The 23,385-nt window shown below is 39.1% G+C and overlaps 3 protein-coding genes across 5 annotated transcripts; 1 reads left to right on the top strand and 2 right to left on the bottom strand.

Annotated features, from left to right (window-relative positions):
• The first annotated feature begins 126 nt into the window (after window positions 1-126).
• Window positions 127-13,957, top strand: sp3 (phosphatidylinositide phosphatase spermathreecae). 2 transcript variants are annotated; one of them, XM_002054389.4, is made up of 12 exons: window positions 127-431; window positions 2,365-2,593; window positions 2,657-3,083; window positions 3,142-3,263; window positions 3,322-3,687; window positions 3,752-4,079; window positions 4,142-4,212; window positions 10,431-10,646; window positions 10,915-11,148; window positions 11,203-12,285; window positions 12,693-12,843; window positions 12,903-13,957. In XM_002054389.4, exons 1-12 carry the CDS (start codon window positions 335-337, stop codon window positions 13,029-13,031), a joined length of 3,453 nt encoding a protein of 1,150 aa, XP_002054425.1. In that variant the 5' UTR covers window positions 127-334; the 3' UTR covers window positions 13,032-13,957. The 2 variants fall into 2 exon arrangements, with proteins under 2 accessions (XP_002054425.1, XP_015026932.1); XM_015171446.3 differs by lacking the exon at window positions 10,431-10,646 and having other exon boundaries at window positions 131-431.
• LOC138910865 (uncharacterized) lies at window positions 4,368-9,764 on the bottom strand. Of its 2 annotated transcripts, none has more exons than XM_070206686.1 (2): window positions 8,229-9,764; window positions 4,368-8,151 (listed from the first exon to the last, which is right to left on the bottom strand). In XM_070206686.1, the coding sequence occupies exons 1-2, from the start codon at window positions 9,479-9,481 to the stop codon at window positions 8,046-8,048; spliced, it is 1,359 nt and encodes a 452-aa protein (XP_070062787.1). In that variant the 5' UTR covers window positions 9,482-9,764; the 3' UTR covers window positions 4,368-8,045. The 2 variants fall into 2 exon arrangements, with proteins under 2 accessions (XP_070062787.1, XP_070062788.1); XM_070206687.1 differs by having other exon boundaries at window positions 8,207-9,764.
• Window positions 13,958-17,702: 3,745 nt separating the features above from the next.
• On the bottom strand, window positions 17,703-18,520 carry LOC138910927 (C-type lectin 37Db-like). Its single transcript, XM_070207128.1, has 2 exons — window positions 18,382-18,520; window positions 17,703-18,325 (listed from the first exon to the last, which is right to left on the bottom strand). The coding sequence occupies exons 1-2, from the start codon at window positions 18,470-18,472 to the stop codon at window positions 17,883-17,885; spliced, it is 534 nt and encodes a 177-aa protein (XP_070063229.1). The 5' UTR covers window positions 18,473-18,520; the 3' UTR covers window positions 17,703-17,882.
• Between the last annotated feature and the right edge of the window lie 4,865 nt (window positions 18,521-23,385).

Genomic DNA, 23,385 nt, shown 5'->3' on the forward strand with positions numbered 1-23,385 from the left:
TTCCAAAAAAAAAAATCTTTTTTATTGTCATAAACAACAAAAAGACAAATAATAGAAAAACCACTTTGCTCAGCAGTCAATAAAAAATATTTTGCTTGTCATTCTACTATTGCCCAGTCTGCTTGTTGTACGACTGCTCGTTACGTGTGTGGCCCGATTAATGATGCTAGTTGTATCGATAACTGCAGCGTTAGCAGACTCTCGTGCGATTGCATGTCCAAAACAGTTGAAGAGGCGTAATAACCATGGAGCGAAATTAATTGTAGAAAAATTACTTAAAAATTAAATTTACGTGTAAAATGTCACAAATAATCTAGTAAAGCAACGCAACATCATGGAGGTGTTCCAAACCGATACACATTACATATTCGTGAAGCGGGACAAGAGTCTCTGGTGGAATCGCAAGACATCGGAATTTACAATAAAGCCAGGTAAATACGAAGATGAATCATTGTGTTGGTGCAGGCCAGCAGCTGTTTTTTGTAAGTCATCTGAAACGCGCGTTGTTGTTGCCTTGTCAGCATTGACTACACGTTTAAGCGCTTCAAAACAAACAAACAGACGCCTTGCAGTCTGAGCCCGACGCACTCAAATGTTTATAAATAAATATATATGCTGCTTTAGTTTTAAGCTGAATGTCAAGGCTATAAGTGATATGGCTTGGATTTCAGCTTCAGTCGCCCACTTTATTGCAGTTTCCTTTGTTTCATCCGCTTTGTTGTGGGCGTTTTTGCCTGGCTTTATGCTCGTATATACATACACACAGAGTACAGTAGAAACTCCTATGACGTACCTCGTCTGCAAACAGGTCCATTTTGTTTGCTTACAATCTTTTTAAGAAACAGTGTGCGTTTTTTATTGCTTCGACTATCTCTTTAGTTAACATCTTTTTCCGCAGAACATATAAAAATGTTAGAAATAACTTTTACTGTACATTGTTTATTATATATTCTGAACAGACATGTTGACATTAGTTTGTATGCATGTCCTTTTAATTGACTTACGCCCGTCGTTCTGTTAATTGCATAGGCTTGACACTTGCTGCCTTGACTAACACGCAACTGGCCGACCATTGAGTTTCCATTTAGGATTGGATTCAGTGTTTTCCCGTTGGAGCTCCACCATGCCATGGCCCTTGACGTGACTCATCAGCTGACCCTGGCCGTGACTTTTGTGTTTGTTCAATCGCCTAGTTTGTTCGCTCATAAATAAATCTCATTCAAGGTTGCAGCAGCTGCTTTTCATGTCAACTTTTGGTAGCCGCTGAATATTAGTTTTTTTTTGTCTTTGGCCTGTTTGTTTTGCCTTAAACCATAATTTAAAAAAAGTATACAAAACCTTTTGCATATACTTATAACATGTCCTGCCTTATAAGTTGTATAATATGTTGATCGGCATCAATAATTTTTTGTACGTGTGAAATGCTGTTCTAAACGATTTTCAGAAACTTAGTTAGTTTTCAGCAAGATGTCCTCTTCACTGCCGCGCAATAACTAGATTGGCATCAATCTCTTGCTTACATTACAGAAATAAGAAGAATTTTTTAAAAGCTACTTGGAAGTGCGATATTATAGGCTTCCGTTGTTAGTTTTTCTGGCATGTTGAAGTTTGTTTTACTGATAAGCCAGATAAACTAGCAAATTAGATAAGATTAACAGGAAATTGCTTTGCCTTGAACTAATATATTTATATAATATATATTTATAAGTATAATGTATGTCATGCTACTATTAAATTCGCTTTTAAATGTGCAATCCCACAACCAGCCACAGCCGTGAGGCACTTAGCTCAAGGATGCTTCAAAAACGGTCGTGCAATTCTATACTTTTCTTATTTCTATGTTTAGCTCAAGGTGGGGTGAAAGTGCACAGCTACATGCACTTGTCGCTTAATTGTCGGTTGAGTTCATTGGCACTTATTCCATTAGTAGCTCAAATCAAGTCACCCCCACACATTTACACAAACGTACATGTATAGAATGTGCTTATTCATCAACAGCTATATATATGTTGTTTTTTAAAAATAACAAAGTCGTTTTGTTTTCATTTCTATCATAAGTTTATCAGCTGCGAATTTTAGCTTATTACTGTACATTTATTTAAAGGCAAGTCGATCGACTTAACTATATTGAAAGGGAGGATTTTATTAGCAAGACCTTAAGCGCATAAGTAATCAAATGTAATTGAAGGAAAGCAAACATCAATTAGACGCACATTGTCGTTAGGCGGCAATAAAAGTAAAAGCTCTAATTGCTACATGATGGCAGCTACTGGCAATTACGTCCACCCATTAAACGGGCAGCAGAACATCAGCAATATAAATATATTATTACATGCATATGCTTACACCCACTGTTTTTTCCAGGATGGGATCTCAGCTCCGTCGAAGACATCGAATGTATTGGTGTTACGCATGGTATTGTGGGCGTCATTTCGCTGCCCAATGTTTATGAGCCGCACTTGGTGGTCATAAAAGAGGCGACGGCCGTTGGTGTGCTCTATCCGCCGCATTTGGTGTACAAGATCAAGTCCATATGCATACTCAGTGCCGATGAGCCGGACTCTGAGCTGTCTAACTGCACCAAGCACACAAAGTAAGTCTTACAGATTTTAAGAATATTTCAAATTATGAATCTGATCTATGTGGTCTTTTACAGAAGCAACAACTCCACGCCTACGCATAGCGCCTCCTCAAGCAGCAACAAAAACAACAATGGGAGCAGCAGAGCTGCCCAAGCGCCAGGCACAAAGAGCACTAAACTCTTCGAGGGCATGAATAAAACGTGGGGCGTGGTCAAGAGCGCGGGTAACACAATTAAGGCTACCACCCAGCAGGCAGCCAATTTGGCGACCAAGCAGGTCAAGAACTCGGTGGGGATACGAGAGCCCAGGCAAATCGAACGACGCATTACTGAGGAGCTGCACAAGATATTTGATGATACGGACAGTTTTTACTTTAGTTTCGATTGCGACATAACTAACAATCTACAAAGGCACGAGGTCAGGGCGGATGATGGGCAACCACAGCCAGATGAGCGGTTCTTCTGGAATATGCACATGATTAGAGATATAATCAAAATGAATGTGCGTATATGATAGATAAGGAGAAAATATAAATGATATAATATATTATGCATTGCAGGATAAAACATGGATACTACCCATCATTCAAGGTTTTGTGCAGGTTGAAGCAAGCGTCATAGGCAATGACTGCTTTACATTATCTTTGGTCTCGCGACGTTCACGTCATCGTGCTGGCACGCGGTAAGGTTAAGAATACTTTACGAATGACATGCGTTTAATGGCAAACTTTTACGAGCAGCTATAAGCGTCGCGGTGTGGATGAAAAGGGCAATTGTGCCAACTATGTGGAAACGGAACAAATACTCTCATTCCGTCATCATCACTTGGCGTTTACGCAGGTGCGTGGCTCGGTGCCGATTTACTGGAGTCAACCCGGCTACAAGTATCGCCCGCCACCTCGTCTGGATCGCGGCGCAGCCGAAACGCAGCAGGCATTTGAGCTGCACTTTACCAAAGAGCTGTCCATCTATGAGCGCGTGTGCATTGTTAATCTGGTGGAGCAGAGTGGCAAGGAAAAGCTTATTGGCGATACCTATGCGGAGCATGTGATAAAATACAACAACGAACACATTATCTATGTCACATTTGACTTTCACGATTATTGGTGAGCGGCCTTTGTTATAACTTGATATTCATGTATTAACACATATATCGGTATTACCTACTAGTCGCGGCATGCGCTTCGAAAATGTGTCAGCATTGATTGACGCTGTTGGCCCAGAGGCAGGTGCAATGGGCTTTCACTGGAGGGATCAGCGCGGCATGATTTGCAATCAAAAGTCGGTTTTTCGCGTTAATTGCATGGATTGTCTGGATCGCACGAATGTGGTACAAACGGCAATTGGAAAAGCTGTGCTGGAATCGCAGCTGGTTAAGCTGGGACTTTCGCCACCCTATTCCCCAATACCGGACCAGCTGAAGTCACCATTTATGGCACTGTGGGCGAACAATGGCGATATTATAAGCAGACAGTATGCCGGCACCAACGCGTTAAAAGTTAGAAATGGGTTTTTATTCTACCCGACATATAATTAATGCCCATATCTATCGTATTCCAGGGTGACTACACACGCACGGGTGAGCGCAAAATCAGCGGCATGATGAAGGATGGCATGAACTCAGCCAATCGGTTTGTAAATTTTTCCAATTACCTAATTATGCGTTCTTAATTATTTACTTTAGCCTACATTTTCTCTATTAACATTATTTTGTAATCTAATGAACATTATTTCATGATAATAATTGAAATTGAAAGTTATCTGAGCTGATATTGTAATAGTATGATTTTCTTCGTTGATTTAACTTATGTTCGGGTTGCCTTTTTATTTTTAACAACACGTCTTCTTACTGCTAGTACTGTAGAGAGACTGCCTTCCACTTCTTCTCTGCAGCCGCTTTTCTTTATCGATATTTACTTATCGAACTGTTATAATTAACATAGATAGTGACACTATAATACCCTGGCTAGGGTTACCAATGATGCTCTTATCCTATTACAACTCGGCCATCCTGACAAAGAGAGCTCCCGATCTCTGTCTTTTATATGTGTATCTATCTTTATAACTAATGCTTATTGCCTATTTTCGCATCCAATGCTTAAAGTTTTGGCTATTCCAGATACCAACGTACGGGTTGCGAGATAATTGAAAGCCTTCTACATCCTTTAACAAGTATCTATCATTTTTTAAAATCTTTTCTATACTATAAGGCCCTTTATATCTTGGTATTAACTTTTTTGAAACTCCTGGTGTGCTATCAAAATTTTTTACCATGACATAGTCACCTATTTTATATTCTACTGATACTTTCTTCTTTTTATTAATCCGCTCTTCATTTCTGATTTGAGCTTCTTTTTGATATATTTCTCCACTCTTTCTTATATTTTCTAAATTTCTTTTATCACACGTGTTCACCTGTGTAAACTCTTCTAATTTTTCTTTTAATTCATCAACAACTTTTCCTTTCTGTTGTAATCCGAATAACATTTCGCTTGGAAATTTCTTTATGCTTTTGTGTTGTGTGTTGTTTATTGCATATTCAACATTTTCTATAATAACATCCCAATGTAAACCATTTTCTGGCTCCGCCATTTTTGCCATCATCGGACCCAAGTCTCTATTCAACCTTTCCACCTGACCATTTGCTTGCGGACAACCCGTTGCTATTTTAATATGCGTTACTCCCTCATTTTTTAAAAATTCATCAAACTCTTTTGCAGTAAAACAACTCCCTCTGTCCGATACAATGAACTTAGGTCTACTATACGCTCTGAAATAATCTTTTAATGCCTTAATCGCTTCTTTCGTACTTGTTGTCTTTGCTGTATATAGTCTAACAAATTTTGAAAATCCGTCAACCACCGCCAATATATATTTATTAGCCCTTCCTGCATTAATTGGTCCATAATGGTCTATATGGATCATCTCCCACGGTTTGTTTCCTTTCGGTATGCTATGTAATAGTCCTTCACTCTTACCCGTCTTGGGGGCGAAGGCAATGCATTTTAAACAATTCCCTATATGCTTTATTGCTTTTTCCTTAATATATGGGAACCAGTAACTCTTTCCAATGGCATCGATCATCTTATCTCTCCCAGCATGTCCCAACTCATCATGATATTTGTAAAGTACATGTTCTTCCATATCCTTTGGTACATAAAAAACTAATCTGCCATCATTTGTTTTTCTGTAAATGACCCCATTTCTCATTTCGAATAGCTTGTGCTCTTCTTTTTCTAACATCTTTCTAATATCTACCAGTTTGTCATCTTTGCTTTGGCAAATAACTAAATTGTCCTCAAAACTATTGGATTCAATAACTAAAATGTCCTCATAACATCTGCTTAACGCATCCACATGTTGCATTTGCTTGCCCGATCTATGCACTAACTCAAAATCGTAATTTTGTAGTTCTAACGCCCATCTAGCAATTCTCGGATTTAAATCTATTTTGTTAAGCGTTAAAGTTAAAGAGTTGCAATCTGTCATTATTTTAAATCGTTTTCCCTGCAGATATATACGAAATCTGCGTAATGCGTAAATGATGGCTAGCGTTTCTAACTCAAAACTATGATATTTAGACTCTACTTCGGTTGTTCTTTTAGAAAAATAAAAAATCGGGTGTAATTTCCTATCTTCTTTTTTTTGAAATAAAACAGCCCCAAATCCCACTGCGCTGGCATCACAATGTAGTTCTATTTCTTCTTTGTAATTATATATTGATAGTACTGGCGCCTCTAACAATTTATCTTTTAACATATTAAAACACTTAAACTCCTCTTCTCCAAACTTGAATTTCTTATCTTTTTTCAATAAATCATATAAGGGTTTAGCTAATATAGAAAAGTTTAAAATGAACCTCCTGAAGTAGGAGCATAACCCTAGGAAACTTTGTACTCCCTGAATTTTGTTTGGTATTGGAAAGGATTTAACCGCTTCTAACCCTTTTTCATCAGCCCTAACGCCTTTACTATCCACCACAAATCCTAAATATTTAACGCTGCTTTTAAAAAATTCACACTTATCTAATTTCAACTCTAATTTGTTTTGCACCAGTCTTATAAACACTTCCTTTAAGGTCTCCATGTGTTCCTTTATGTTTGTACTTGCTATCATAATATCATCCATGTAAACAATTACCTTATTATCTTTTATCATATCACAAAATATGTTATTAACAAATCTTTGAAATACATGTGGCGCAGTTTTTAAACCCATGGGCATCCTAAGAAATTCATATTGTCCTAAAGGGGTAACAAATGAAGTGTATTTAATAGATTGCTCATTAACAAAAACATGAAAATACCCGTTTTTTAGATCCAACTTTGAAAATACTGTTTTTCCGCATAGTCTGTCTAATAAATCGTCGATCAATGGTAGCGGGTAGTTGTCTCTACATATAATTTTGTTCAGTCTTCTAAAATCAATACATAACCTCATGTCTCCAGTTTTTTTCTTCACTAGTACTATAGGTGATGCATACTCTGAACAACTTGGCCTAATGATTCCATCTTTTAAATAGTCGTCTAATAATTCTTGCAACTTTTCTTTTTCCATATAAGATAACCGCCTAGGTGTACAATTAAATACTTTGTCGTTTTCTAATCTTATGCTTAACTCATGTCTTAATTTTGGCTGATTTGGCCTTTTCGCTTTTACATAAGTATTTTCAAATAAATTTTCAAATTCACACTTTGTGCTGTAATCAATATCTTCACTTAAAATATATATATTTTCTCTTTTGTTAGAATCTTCCCAACTTATTGTTAAGATATCCTTCTCAAAATTCTCTTCTAACACTCCCATGATTTCGCTATTCACTGGCGCTTCATTAACATGATTATTAATTTTAACTGCACTGTTTCCTATATCTTCTATAATCACTTTTTCAATCCCGGTTTGATTATAGATAATTTCATCACTAACAACTTCTTCACTATCAGGTTCGAGCTTAAGCTCTCCATAACTAACTATCTCATCACTAACAGTTTCGATCCCAATCACTTCATTTCTAACTATTTCACCACTAATTATTTTATTTCTAACTATCTCATCACTACCAACTTTATCACCAAGCGTTTCCGGACTAACAATTTTCTCACTAACTAATTCATCACTACCAGTTTCGTTACTGACTATTTCCTTATTAACGATTTTATCATTTAACAATATAGTTTCATTTTGCTCGTGTTTGATATCTTCATCGTCCACTTTTTTTTGTTTTTCTTTGTAGCTTGTAGCTATGATATCATTTTTACCATTATTCTGGTGATCAACTTTATGCCCGTTCACAATTTTTAATGTTCTTAAATCAATATTTAAACCAAAAGAATCCATAAAATCTCTACCCAGCACAGCGTCATACCTCATAGACTCATTTGCCACAATTATAACATTAAAATAAACATTTATTAACTTTTTCTTCATAAAACATAAAATTTTTCCAAAATTTTTCAATTTACTTTCATTTAAACCTACATACGAATTTGCATCTGGCATACGCTTTACTTTTAATGGCACAAACTTTTCCTTTAAAAATGAAATAGGGCTGCCAGAGTCTATAAGGCATTCTGCAATTATTGATTTGTTAAATGAGTTACTAAAATGAATTCTTAAGTATCTTACATATTTGTTTTCCATATCATACTTTTTATTTGGACATCCTGCTATTAAATGATCCTTTGAGCCGCACGCATAGCAAGATCCTGCCTCCCGTTTGGGCTTTAAACAATCTTTGGCCCAATGGCCCTTAACATTGCAATTGTAGCAACGTTGTTGTTTGTCCGCCTGTGCTTCCTGTGCAGTTTGTTTCACTACATGGTTTCGTACCCGTTTAATTGGCAACTTTATAGCTGCAAACGCACGTAAAATTTGAGCCGGATTGGTAAAGCAATGCATACTAGCTTGAGTGCGCAAGTTTTCGCAAGGTATGCCTCGAATAATACCCTCCATTAACTCCTCTACATCAATGTTGATGTCCTGTGCCAATATGCTTTTTTCGCTAAAATATGTGGCGAACACCTCATCTGGTTTCCAAACCCGATCCTCGAACTTCTGTCGTAGTTCCGACTTCGAAAATCCTCCCCCGAAGGCCAAAACCAATTGATTTAGCATCTCGTCAATCGGAGCAATGATGCGCATAGGGTCTGCATGCAACCACTTCAAAGCACCGCCTTTCAATTTGCTTATACAAAGCAAGTGCTGTTGCATATCATTTAGTCTGTAGATCTTGGCCACATTGAAGAATTGCATTACCCATTTACGCACCTCACTTTCTCCAGTAAATTCTAATAAAATTTCCTTGGCTAACATCATCGCTCCAGTTTGGATGCAATTATTTAAGTTGCCTCCGACAGCGTTGCCACTTTCGTCGATCCTTCCAGCTGCCCCAGCGTTGCCCGCTGCACCAGCGTGATCAGCTGCACCAGCGTTGCCATCCGTTCCAGTGTAATCAGCTGCACCAGCGTTGCCATCCGTCGACCGTGGTCTTTCTTCAGTGTGACCATCCTCTAGCTGCAATAAATCGCCGACTTCACTTTCTTGCTCTCCCCCGTCGCTCCCGCCGATGTGCGAGTTGCGGTTCACCGTTACTTGAAATTCTTCTAGGAATTTTCGAGACGCTTCAATTTCGAGACGCATCAATTTCAGCATCTCGGCGCCATTTGCTATTTCGTCACGCTGTTGTTGCATTATGTTTTGCAACTCATTTTGAGCCTCAATTGTCTGTTCCTTGTTACGTTGAACTTCAAGTTCCTTTGCAGCATCGTCTCGGATATCCACTGGTACCTTATTTAATCTCGCCATCAGCTCAGTTTTGGTACCCTCTGTTGGCAAATTTAGTAATGCCAACCAACTTTTCAATGTCGCTATTGACACGTCATTTATATTTATATTTTCCATTTTGTTGTGTTTTTTTTTTTTTTTTTTTTTTTTTCTGAGTCAATCCCACTTCTGATATTGTAATAGTATGATTTTCTTCGTTGATTTAACTTATGTTCGGGTTGCCTTTTTATTTTTAACAACACGTCTTCTTACTGCTAGTACTGTAGAGAGACTGCCTTCCACTTCTTCTCTGCAGCCGCTTTTCTTTATCGATATTTACTTATCGAACTGTTATAATTAACATAGATAGTGACACTATAATACCCTGGCTAGGGTTACCAATGATGCTCTTATCCTATTACAATATCTCTTGGGTTTTTATTATTAAGTAATTGAGTATGGTCATCATCAAACTATCGCCCTGTTATCAATCAAGTTTTTAAATACCTTTTATGATAAGAATCGACAAAAGCCATTTCAAACCAGTTTACCCATTTTACTAATTCCGCATGCCTTTTACAAACTATAACTAATCACACTATGCAACAGCTTACGTGTTGGTAAATTGGATATTTATATAGGATTGAGCCCCTAATAACGAAATGGATGTTTTAACTTTTTCACAGTCAAGTTTTTTTTTTAAATATAATTGAAAATGTTGAACATATCTTGGCATATTTTTTTACCAAAACAATTCATTTCGTTATTGGGTCCCAAAATCAATTTGTATAGATTTCGGTTTCATCAAACGCAGTAACAAAAACTTAAATTCTGTCGCATAGTTTTATAAACGTTATGCAACTTATGTTATTTGTTCAAGCTTCAATTCAGTTGTTATACACTTCACCCAAGGATCAAAAGAGTTATAGATGATTAGCTACAACATTGCATACTCTTTAACTTTGAACCCATGCTCTGTACTTGGGTGAAGGGTATTCCAAACCACGTTCTAACCAATGGCAAACTGCTTAACTATAAACCCGTTTATCTATGACTCATAGCTAATGTTGTGCCAACTTCTTCGTAGCTTTTTCATTCAAAACTTTGCCGACTCGTTTCGCCAGTGCATTATTGATCTGATGCAGGGCGAGCTGCGGCATGCAGCTGAATTGAGAGAGGATGAAGTACTAGAAACTATTGTACACATACTCACACCCGAGTCACACCCACCATTACTTGGCTATTACAATGCAGGCGTCCTGGGACCTGAGCTCAAGTTGCTCGAGTCAATTATCACTAACAGGTGCGCAGATAGGACCATGTCTGAAGTCTTGCCCGCCGATCGACCAGATGGCCAAACGAACAAATCAAAAGAATTCATACAATTACAGTTTTTAGTTGCTCCAATTGTTACAATTTTCTTGTTTCTTACTTTATAAAAGGTATATTACCATACGACTTTCAATATTATTTCATTCATTAAACATCATTCATCTGCATCTTGCTTCTTTTATTAATGAAATTAACTTGCGATTTGCTAATTAAATTTATGGGTCATCCTTATGTTGCAGCTACTACCTAGCACGGTTTAAGGACTCATATCGCCAGGCCACTATCGATCTTATGCTGGGCAATCATGTCTCTTCCGAATCGCTAAGCGCTCTGGGCGGTCAAGCGGCTCCAGATGAAGCTGATGGTGAAAGTGCGGAGCAGGCCAAAATGTTGGTGGAGGATTGTCGCCGTTTACTGTTGAGCTCAGAGCAATATCCAGTTGGCGCTTGGGGTTTAATCGATGCGGATCCCAGGTAATTATTACAGATATTTCCCCGAGTTACCAATTTTCAACAAGTTTTTTATAGCTCTGGTGACGCCAGCGAAACTGAAGTGGACTCCGTGTTGCTGCTAACCGACGACTGTTATATTGTTGCCGAATACGATTCACACCTGGACAAGATTGTGCGTTTTGAGAAGGTGCATTTGTCGCAGATACGTCTCATAGAGTTGGGCATGTATCAGCAAACGAAAATATTTCAAAACTCCACGCCAGCGTATCTCTGCTTGCGCTTGAACTACTGCGTTGATAATCAAGAAGGATACTTTCACATGTTCCGCTCAGCCAACTTACGATTCTTTAACAATGCGGCGTATGTTATAAAAACTCAAGAGGAGCTTACCGAATCACTTACATCAATTGTGGAAATGTTTCGAATTGCTCTGGAGAATGCAGGCAACCCAGATGTGCGCTTTGTGACTGGCGGTGTGTTGCAGCGACGCAAGAGTAAGCAGCCATTGCTAGACGTCTCCAAAGGCATGCCACGTAACCTATCCGAATCTCAGTTGGTGCAGTTCAGTTCCAAGGCGCTGTCTAACGTAGCTGGACAGTTCTCGAGACTAGGTCAGACTTTCAAGAAACCCTCGAGCGCCGCACACGCCGGAAACGTGGCCGCCACACTTAATCCACAGGTGATGCGTCAGTCTGAAGGCACTGTCGTGGACCTCTGTCAGGAGGCCGAGAAGGCCGTTTTTACCGTTGGGGGCAAGCAGCGCGCAAACAGCAGCAGCAGCACGGATACAGAAGAACACGACAATAGCTTGTATGAGCCCGAGATGGACTCGGATGTTGAGATTGCTTTAGATAAAGCCAACTACAATGAGAACGCCTTCCTACCCTCAGTAGGCATTGTAATGGGCAGTCAGAAAGAGCAGCCGAGCTCCTCGATTAATATGCAGCAACTGGAACCAAAGGATAGCATGTGCAAACCGACTGAGGATGTGCTCACTATTTCTATAACAACAGTAACTGATAATGTAGGCTTGCCAAATGGGCTGCTGGAAAATGCGCCGCCCGTGCGTTCAATTACACCAAATCCGCAAATATGCGTTCAGGCTGAAGAGGCACAGGAAGTGGATGTTGAAGAGGGCATGCCAAAGCTCCAGTCAAGGTCGGTATTCTACACTTAGTTTCTCTTATTACAATACGGCTTTGTTTGTTGAGTTCTGGTTTTTATGTTGTTCTTACCCTATCTATACTCTACTTGTACCCGAATCCATATATTAGTATTTGTGTTCTTTTGTAAATGTATATGTTATGTTACGGTTATTGCAGATATAGCTCTTAAGTTTACAAGTATTATGTACGGCAACCTTTATATGTTCAATTTCACTCATATACGTAAAGTATTTATTATAAGCATATCAATATATATATTCAGAGCATGTGTTATTAAATAGCGAAACCTTTGTGCCTGTTTTTATACAATCGAAATGCTTAGAAAACGCTCAAATAAATCTATATGGCAAAAGTATTACCGCATTTTTTCTTTTCACGATTTGCTTGATCCGTTTTTAGTTTTGGTGACAGTGAACTTAGCATTCCGCTGGCCCAGCCAGTCAACAGCGAAGCCAACAAGCTTAAACATCTTACCAGCCCACTCTCAAAGCTGGCCAAAGGAATGCAGAACATTGGTATGAATCTGGATCCACGCAGACTAACCACCAGGGTGAGTTAAAATTAACTTCTTTATATAAGCCTACATCTGACTGTCTCGATTACTTGCAGACCGGCGCGCACTCGCCCACCAGCGTTACGGCGGAAAACTCTCCTCCAGAACGCGGTCCAGGTACCCGTGATCTTTTGATGGAAATGTGGGCAGCTGAGAAATGCAAATCCAAGCTAATAGCTCTATGAAATGAAATGAATGGAAATAAACTTCAGCTACACCACGCAATTACTTATTAGTATAGTGATATAAAGAATTAATTATCATACAAGTTATAGCTCAACAAGTTTATTCTAGCTGTTTCACGTGGCACTTTTATTAAAAAGGAATTTATTTAGTATATGTAGTCATCTCTAGTCATGCGGCACGAACTTAATATGTACGTCCCTTGAATTGTACACAATATTCCCAATGATTGTGATTGTAACTGCAGTGCGTTAATTGACTTGTTTTGTGTGTCTGTTATTAATTTATATACATTATGTGTTTACATTATGTATGTCATTTTTGTAAACACAAATGGTTATATTCGTATGGTAGATTAAGAAAAGCAAAGTGTGTTATGTATGCGCTGGTCACAAAAACAACTTGAATAGCTTTAGGTTAAAATATTTCAAATACTTTTCTTAATATTTATGTGCACTGATATAGAAAAGGTACGTCAAAAAGATTGCAATGCTTTATGAAGCTAATAACCAATTGCTCATATTAAATTGTTGAACTAATTCTTGATGCAAAAAAAAAAGACAAGACAAACAAAAGACTTGGCCATATGCGCATATAATTTTTAATTTTACACGAAACACAAACACAAATTAATATTTGTTGCTGACAAGTGCGTATTTAAAATAAACACTATAAGATTTAACAGTACCCGTTTAGAGATTAAAGACACTAACAATTTTCTGAAAACATAAAGCAATTCGGGAATCTAACGAATACAGATAAATTATACACAGTACAATTATCCGAATATGATAAATTTTACTAACCATAGCAAGTTTTATGTAGCTTTATAATGTAATCATGTACACGTTTACGCCACCGAATATTTACATAGATAAATATGTGCTAAATAGATGCAAATATATTTGAAACACATAGAAGCCACGAATTGCGTAAGATTTAGTTATTCTCTTTATACGCTTGGATTGTTAATTATTTTTTAAAGGATGCGTAAAACTTTAAATATGACAACTTCGATTCTATATTAGATGAAAACGATCAGATGATATAGTCATGTACGTTTATCCTTGCTCGGCTATGAAGCTATTTTGAATATGATTTTTAAATATCAATGAAAATATATTCTTCGGATAATGATACTACAAAATGCATAGACTTGCCGAATCAGAATCCTTCAAAAAGGCCCCAGAAAAGTCCGATACTTTGGTAAAGTTCAGTGAAAGTCGTTTGGTTAAGATCAGTTTTTTCTGTCGTCGATTTGACTAGGACATAAATGTTCGGCAACCGAAGATAACTGCGTGTTTTCTAACGCGTTTTGACTTATCAAGCCCATCCAATTGGAACGAAACGTGTCAGTGCCAAGTGTTGTCCCATTGTGTGATGGCCCTTGTTTACATAAGTGATAAAAAATGGCAGACAAGCCACCACCAAAGCTGGCCACCAGAGCGTCGCTGCGTTGTGGAAATCAAAAATCCATTAAAATACCACGGAAACGGACCATATAGCGCTGCCAATCAGCTTATGTATACATAAGTGTGTATGGCTCTATTGATATTGGAGTTTTATTTATGCGAACTTTGCCCCGGCCAAGCTGGGCCACAAGCCAGCTCCCAGCGAACTTTTGGCACGTCAGCTGATAAGAGCCACACGGTGCTGTTATTTTTTCTGTTTTGGCCAAGCGTCCAATATCATGCTAATGTTGCCACACAGTTGCATCAATTGTTTTTCAATCAAAGTGCCATCAATCTTTTTGAATGTTTGTTTAATTAACGCACAGGCCGCATGGGCTACCTAGCCCAATGGCAACACCCACAGCAGCAACAAGAACCCGGCGTAAATAAGTATAGATTCGTTCATGCCAATCCATTTGACCCCCGGTCACGCTTGATTGCCGTGTATCCCTGTGCTGGACCCCGATGCAGTTGTGCCCCCTGCTTTCGTTTTCGCCCTGCTTTAGCTTGGCATTTCTCTTTCGCATTTCACTTCCTAACTTTGTCCATGTCTTTTGCGTCCATTAAGTGTGTCTGTGCTAAGACTTGGAAATTGTCTTTTGAATGTTTCAATTACACGCCTTCTTAAGCACAGCGTTCTCTTCTCAAATTGAAGCAACGCTTGAGCCACCAGTTCCCTAGTTTTCAGTTGACGGGCGACTGGCTTGTCGTGCCTTCAGTATTTTGGCTTTTATGTGAAATACACAGATATTCAATGAATTTACTGCCTTCAATCTATCGCATGTACGTCCGTGTGTGTGTGTGTGTGTGTGTGTGTAAGGTTTCCTAGTACACTACCCTTAACATCTTTGCGCCCGCCTGCCACTTTCGTTAAACACTTTTGCCTTAAACCATTAATTTCCTATACGTTCGACTTGCACATGTTGGTAGCCAGGACCCGAGTCTACGGAGAACTTAATTTTATTGCTAAAAGCGGGTTAAGTGCTTGACGCACAGCTGAGTGCCTCTATTATATAAAGCGCAGAGCCCACTGATGCTGGCTCTTTGATAGGAATCGAATTTGCTTTATGGCATGTATGCTAATTTTATGTCTAGTTAACATTCGCCTTGGGACTGGGAGCATTGTCGATGCCTTGGAGTACATTTACTTTGATTGACTTTTAATTTACATTTGAGCCCGATGGCAGATACTGTAGCTGGTATCAAGGGTCGAAAGTTAACTAAATTATTTTATAGCATGCGAAAAATACGATTTAACTTCTGTTATTCCATATATCAAAAAATATAGCGACTATAATGCTGTTTTTGAGTTATAATTGCCCGTAATTACTTACCAACTGTTTATGCTTAAGCTCTTCAAAGGTCTATTCCTCAGCTCTTGATAAATGCCCATTAAAATAAATGCATACAATTTGCGTAAAACTATAAATTTCAAGTATTTGCACAATGTGAATAAATGAATCGCAAGAACCGTAAAATCAAATGATGCATAAATAAAATCAATGCCAGCCGGCGTGCCAAACATGACCTAAAGGTCAAAGTGCGCTATGTGTGCGTGATATACAAGGATGCATGTTTATGGCCACAGAGCAACCAGATTGACACTCGAAAGCAAATTAAATAGAAAATTGCGTTTTAGGAAAACTGAGCCAAAAATCGTTGTGAAATTTTATACATAATTGAATTTATGGTCAAAGCGTAGCACACACAAACACACGTCCAATCTGTGCATACAATTACCCAACATATAGACAGCTGAGGTCAGATCAGATCTGCGCTGTTCGGTGGGTGACTTGGCCCGTTGGCCTGTGGCTGTTGCACCACACGCCAAACAATTGGAAACCGAATGTCATCTTCAATTTCAAATTCAATTATAAAACAAATTGGTTTGAGCGCAAATAAATACAGATACACACACACACACACACGCGCACACGCACACACAGGAATATATGTGTGGTGTGGACTGGTCGAAATACTCGAGGCAACATCAAATGGCAAATCCATTCATCCACTTTGCAATTGTGTCCAGTCGCTCCAGTGAAATAAATGTAATGAAATGTTAACAAATGACAACAGGCTGGCAAACAAGTAGCAAAAACCGCAAGGGTGGCTCGCTTCTGCATCCATGCTGTCCGTCCAGCCAACGTACACACACACGCGCGCACACACACACACACACACTCTCCACGTATCGAATTAGTTTGATGAGATTTATTGGCTCAAGTCCCACTTGACCAACAGCAGCGCCTGGCCAGACAATTATGGATTAGTACCATTTGTTTTTGGTTGGCTAAGTGACTCTGGTCGGACTCTGGAACGTAACAGTCACATGGTCATGGGCGAATCATGTGGATGATGATGATGCTAATGTCGATTCCATGGCATTATATGGCACCGATTTTCATTGCCTTTGGTTCGGATTCTCTCTATTACCTAAACGTATCGGATTACCATGCGAGCAAATCAAATCCAAACCTACGTCCAGACCGAAACCCAAGCCAACTCCTGGCCAGTTCAGCCCACGCACGTCGCTTGTCAACGCCAGCCCTTTGCAGGTCCTTTGGGGAAATTTGTCAGGGCATCAGTAGCGTTAAGGTGCCAATTAAGGGCTTTTTAGTATCAATTACAAAATCGCACGTTTCCACACCTTTATCAAGCTTGAAGATGTGAGTCTATGTGTGTGTGTGTGTGTGTGTGTGTGTGGTTAGGTACGTATGAGTGCTTATGTGTGCGCATATGTACGGGGTTGGAGCCCTCCTCTTGTATTACGTGGTCGCTGTGACATGCTGGTCAGCATTCGGTTGGGGTTGGCGCTGTGGTTCTGGGGCATCTTTTGTGAAATTGTTTTGCTGTCATTGTTTTTATTTTTGCTCCCTTCTGTTTTGTCCTCTTTTGACACTCCGCATTTGACAGCCTCATTTTGCCAGTGATTTATTGTCTCGCTGCCGATAAATAGGGTTTGCCATTAAAGTAGTTAGATTCCTGGTACCATAATCGAGAGATAAAATTACCCTCGATTTGGATTTTTATTCCATGGAAGTGTTTAACTCAAACGAGAGGTGGGTTTCTAATAAGACAATTATCAGCTTTTAAATATAATTGTTAGTTGATGCGAAGAAATGGACCAACTATAACCAATAGAAGGACGTATCTTACATATTTTTGCAACAGATCAAAGGAACGCATATAAATTTGTTATAAAACATTTATAAGCTCTGCAAGCGCTTTTTTAATACTAATTGACAATTGACACGTTTTCACGGAGTGTTTATATAAAAATAATGATGACGATCTCTTCTGAAAGCTTCTCTTGCGATGCATGTGCACATCTTTATTAAAATATTTATTAAAACTTTTAAATTCCTTCAACTCTTGCTTATATTAAATAAATTGTCGAGTCTAATAGATGTCCCGGCAGCGCGTGTAGCTCTGCCTCTGACATAGATAGTTCGCCTTTTGAGTGCACACCCAGTTGTTCATTTGGAAGGCAGAATCCTTGCGCCACAAATGTATACAATGCTCAATGCCGGGATAGTCAGGCTGATGAATGGACCAAGATGTAAATGCCAATGGCAATCCGTTAGTTAAGGACATGTAATTATGATTTGTGATAAAATCGTTGCCCGATATCCAAATTCTTGCATTATTATCATAGCCCTCTTTTAGTAGATAGTTAGAAATAGCATTCATCTCTTCGGCCGATTCAATTAGGGCCAAATCTCCACCAAATTTACGGCATATGTGGACTGATTCGAACCAGCTAACCTTTTCTGACTTTTCAATGAAGTAGTACTTTTCACCAATTCTGATGTACTTCTTAGCCTCGGCGTTCTCGCAAACAAATAATTACTTGGAAAAATAAGAATTAATTCTCTTACGAACTTACTTAATATATTACCTTCAATATTATTTTTGTTGGGATAGTTGAAGTCATAAGCCAAAGCACTGCTAAGGCAGACTGCAAGAACAGAGTATACAAAATATCTCATTGTAGAACGCTTATTGAGTGAAGAGCAAGCTTTACCATTAAGGTTGAACAGTCAGTGGCTTTTTATACCGACTCAAAACAATTGCGAATATTTAAAATAACATGTACCAAGTCTTAAGTTCAATGACTTCATTGGCTCTGTACTGTTTATCTTATCGTGAAGAATGCAATTAAAGAAAGACATTGCATTTAAGGTATGCTCTAAATAATTATTGATTAAAACTCACGAACGAATCTTTCCAAACGCCAAACTTTAATGTTTGCCATTCGAACATGATAAAATGTTCCAGATACAATTACTTATTTATTAAAGCGAAGACAATTGGAGCTATTATTCATCTCATCGGCTGATTCAATCAATACCAAATCTCCACCAAATCGAGATCTTTCAATAGTACTTCCTAGCAATCCTAATGTACTTGCGAGTCTCAGCACTATCACATTTCACTGTTTGGTTAAAATTTTGTAAATCAGCTAATAAAATAGTTATACAAGTGCTTTGATATACTACCGCCAACAGCAGGTTTGCTTGGATAGTTGAAGTCATGTGTTAGTGTACTGTAAATACAGACTGTAATAACAATAGCTTGAGAATACCTCATTCTCATACTGTGATTAAGCAATCAATTAGTTTCCAAGTATTAAGCTTGATTACATTTTAATAACATTAAATATATTATATATTACCTATATGTATTTTTCTTGGCATTTTTTGCAAATGAAAATATAAAAAATATTTTGTTCAGTTGCCCTCGCACGCCGTTAGATGACACTACATATATTCAATTAGTGCATCTAGATTTATTCTGTAGTCCTTTAAAAATTCATAGCATAGCTCCCATCATCATCAGCCTTAGTCACACTTTTACACATATGTATGTACTATGTCTGCGGCTTGCGCCTCTTTGAGATGCTTCACAGCTTCAACTTTAGCGACAGCAGCAACATCACGTCATCCACCGTCAGTTGGTTTCGTGTAATCCACACCCAAAATCCACGGCAGCGTGTCTAAAGTTACACCCAATTTCGACTCGTATTACAAATTAAAATGTGCCGCAGCCCACACGGACGCACACAAACACAGAACCACTTATAGACTTATATGTATATGTATATATACCATTTCATACCAACACAAGGACCTGCATGGAAGCATTTGAAACTGATTAGCTGGCACCTAGCTACGTTTCCTCTGCCTTTCCCTTACCCAGCCACATAGTCATGCCCATTCCCTTTCAGTTTTTGTTGTTCGACTACTGCGGCTGCCACGGGTCAATGAGATGCTAAGCATATGACAGGCATTGAAAGGGTGTCGTACAACTTTTAAAAGATTGTTCAATTTTTAAGCAGGCCATGCAAGGATTTACAGGAATTTGTTAGCTGTTGCTTTGTGGCTTTGACAATTCAAGGGATTGATGGATTTTACTTTTGTAGCGAGCGGGCAGCCGTTAGACTCACAGTTCACTGAGCATATCCTGCCATCGAGCCATTGATTTATTTGCTCGCATTTGTAATTTAGTTTTTTAAAGTTCTACGTTCCTCCCAAAACTGTCAACAGCTGAGTCTCAAAACGGTCTGCCATGCATCATGATGCTGCTTATGATTAATCGCTGGTAATTATGTTGATTAATTGCCTTATTAGAGGCGCTAGTTTTTGCTTTTTGGTATTGTGCTGCGTGAGAAGCGAGCATTGCCCGTAGATCATGTTTTTAGGAGCGTGCTGTGATTTAGTGAGTTTTTGGAGCACTGTGTTTTGTGGGGGAAAAATGCCTTAAAATAGTCACGTTGCCCCCACTCTGCGCCTTAAGTCATTCTTTAATTACCAGAAAGCCATTTGGCACAAATGTTTTCCTTTGTTCGCTTGTCCGCATGGCAAACAAAAAAGCAGCTACTGCCCCAGCTCCTGGTCCTGCTGCTGCTCCTGGTCAAGCCATAATATTTCATTACATGCTGCGCTTTGCTTTTTTTTTGATTTTTTTTTACTTTGCCATTTCGACAGGCACTTAAAATTAAGCGTGCCCAAATCCCCAAAGACCGCAAGCCCAACATAAACAAACTAACCGAATGAATGCAACTGTGAATGCTGCGCAGCATCCGCCGGGAATACGACTGGGTAAGCACTGGGTGGCTGAGATGGGGCAGGGGCAGTGGCAGGGGCTGACTGGCTGGTAACCGCAATCATAAAAATAATAACCACATTATTGTGTTTAATAATGAAAAATATCATTTTCGGCATAACTTTTGGCTTTTGTTTGTGCAGCAGCCACCCCCAAGTTTAACGCCCGCATTTTGGTTGGCCGTTGCCGTTGCCGTTGGGCCGAGCAACCCTTAAATTCGCTTAAATATTAACCGTTGGAACATATTTTCTAGATTATGTTCATTTACTTGCTGGTTGTTCTTGCGGGGGAGTCTTCGCATTGAGTGCCTTTTGCTTAATTTGCGAGCGCCGGCATCCATCAAAAGGGGTGTGTTTCAGCGTCTTGAGTGCGTGCCAGGAGTGCTCGGAGAACTGGTATGGCAGCCAGTGGGCCACCCTCTGGCTGACTTTGTTGTTTTTATTGGCATGTTGACTTTTGAAATTAGTTTTTAATATGCGCAAATACTTTGCATATTTGGCTCAAGTGCTCGACACCGACAACACACAAAGTGGACGAACATTTTTGTTGTTGGCTTCCTCGACAATCCAACAACAATTGCGCCATATGCCCTTATCGGCATTAAAACGCAAATATTTGTAAACAAACTGAAATGAAATCCACAAAACTGTTGAACCCCTCTACGAATCGTAAAAAAACAAAAACAGAAAAATCTCTGCATATTGACATCAATTAAAGTGCATCAAGTCGACACTCAGACAAACAACATAATTCACAATAAATGTGTGTTGAGAGTCTCTCAACTCGTCCTGGCAACAGCAACTATTCATTAGCTACCCCCGCGGGCTGTAAAAAGGTTCGAAATGCGGCAACAGCAGCCGCAGCATCCCAGTCGGAGGTCCGGGCCTTACCCTTGTTTCCGCAATGTTCCTGAGGCGACAAGCGGCGGCTTTTGCATGCGTTGAATATCGCCTGGGGCTGGTTTCTTGGGCGGGCCGTCGAGGTCAACTGAAATAGTTCTATAATGAACAAAAACACATTGTAAATTGTTCTGCTTGCATTGTAAATGGGCACAAGTGTGCTGCGAGACCCTCTAAATGGGTTACACTGAGCGAAATTCTTCATAATTAAGTTAAGTAGAATAGTTTAGCTATATATAATGAATTTATAAATTTTATCAAATATTATTTAAATACTTATTTATTTTCGTAACTGGTAGATGTTGCACAGTGTACCTCGGCTCTATCATGTTATGTTATTTCAAGTCTTTTTAGCTGCTTTTTTTCCAAGTGCAGCGCCACTTGGACATGCAAACAAAATGGAGCCGGGACTCTCTTGCATTGCTAAAAGTGTATCCTTGTCTAATGTAAAGGGCAAATTAGCAAAAACCAACCCAGCAATTTAAAATAAAATGAGCCTGGCAATGTCCTTAACTGCGCTGCCTTTTACTCTACTACAAACTTGTCCCCAGACAATTCAATTTCACTACCACAGCCAAAGGACGTCTGGGGTACACAGGCATACACATATACGAGTGCTTGGAAATGCAGGAAAATGCAAACGGTTTTGGGCTTGCCACGCACAAATCACGGCGATTCTCCGGCCTCGTCCTGCCCTCATTCACCCGACTACGACGTCGACATGCAAAACTGCCGCCACAGCTAATTTAATAATTTATCATTTTGCTGCAGGGCAACAACAAAAGATTATTTAAATTCGCGTATTACACAACCGGGTAGATCGGATCGATTTGAAACCAGTCGAGTTGGGGTTCCCTTCGTGTCTGGGTCGGGGGTTGTACCGGGCAATAAATGATGTGTTGGCCCGCTGGCAATGCAGCGCAATAATTTAAAAATTTCCACACCCCAGAAGTGATGGTGGGCTGGAGCTAGAAGGGGTGCATCATTTGCACAATTATGTATTTCAAATTAAATGATGTGGCAGGATTCAAATTTTTCACAAAATCTTCACTATTCTAATTGGCGCTTCTAATGGCGAATGCAGCGAATTGTAAACTATATAGGTTGACAGTTCCCGAGAGCGAGTAACCCTTTAAGCCCACTTGAAACAAATTTGTTTACGCACAGTTGTGAAATATTTTGATTTATATAGACATGCAGACACTCGAAGGAACCCTCGCATAGCAAAACACATACAAGCATGTATTTGTAATCCTTTCATGCCCAATTCAATTGTTCGATTTGACAAATTGATTTTCACTTTAACCGGTTCGCTCTGATTGCTTTGGCTTTCAGTTTGTTTACTTTGGGAATTGACAATTTTCTCATTTTTTCATAGATTTTTTGTTGTCGCTAGTGTTGTTGTTGAGTCTATTTCGCATTTGGCCACACACGCGTAAATATTTATTTAGTTCTGGACACTGGAAAATCTCGTCACGCTTTTGGCCGCATTGTCGCCCACCATTTAAATGCACGCAAATTGCTGCTTGGGTTTGGTCTTGGCCAAGTGCTCTTCCAGCCCGTCTCGATTACGAGATGCTAACAGGGCCGTCAGATGTTGTTGAAATTTATGTGCCATTGGGCAAAGCTGTATCCAAAAAATTAATTGCTTTTGCAAATAGAGTCCGCTACAGTTTGCGGCAACACCGAAAAGTCTGCCCCGCATAGTTGACAACTTGGCCTTTTGTTATGACCATGTAATGGTTTTTATTTGGCCTCTTCGTTGGTCTACAAATAAATGCACTGAGCTTTAAGCAGGGCAAGTTAAAACTATATAGAGGAAAATCTAAAAGCATTTCTATATAAACTTAAGCTCAGCTGGACATACAATTTTACTAATCATGATTTTCACATATACA

Source organism: Drosophila virilis, chromosome 2 (genome assembly GCF_030788295.1).
Source record: "Drosophila virilis strain 15010-1051.87 chromosome 2, Dvir_AGI_RSII-ME, whole genome shotgun sequence".
Lineage (NCBI taxonomy): Eukaryota > Metazoa > Arthropoda > Insecta > Diptera > Drosophilidae > Drosophila > Drosophila virilis.

Coding starts and splice junctions, on each gene's coding strand:
- LOC138910865 (XM_070206686.1), bottom strand. CDS start 9,481: ATGGAAAATATAAATATAAATGACGTGTCAATAGCGACATTGAAAAGT. Junction 8,152..8,228: donor GCAGGATGTCCAAATAAAAA/GTATGATATGGA, acceptor CAATAATTGCAG/AATGCCTTATAGACTCTGGC.
- sp3 (XM_002054389.4), top strand. CDS start 335: ATGGAGGTGTTCCAAACCGATACACATTACATATTCGTGAAGCGGGAC. Junction 4,213..10,430: donor GGCATGAACTCAGCCAATCG/GTTTGTAAATTT, acceptor ACTTCTTCGTAG/CTTTTTCATTCAAAACTTTG. Junction 11,149..11,202: donor TTAATCGATGCGGATCCCAG/GTAATTATTACA, acceptor AGTTTTTTATAG/CTCTGGTGACGCCAGCGAAA.
- LOC138910927 (XM_070207128.1), bottom strand. CDS start 18,472: ATGAGATATTTTGTATACTCTGTTCTTGCAGTCTGCCTTAGCAGTGCT. Junction 18,326..18,381: donor CAACAAAAATAATATTGAAG/GTAATATATTAA, acceptor CCAAGTAATTAT/TTGTTTGCGAGAACGCCGAG.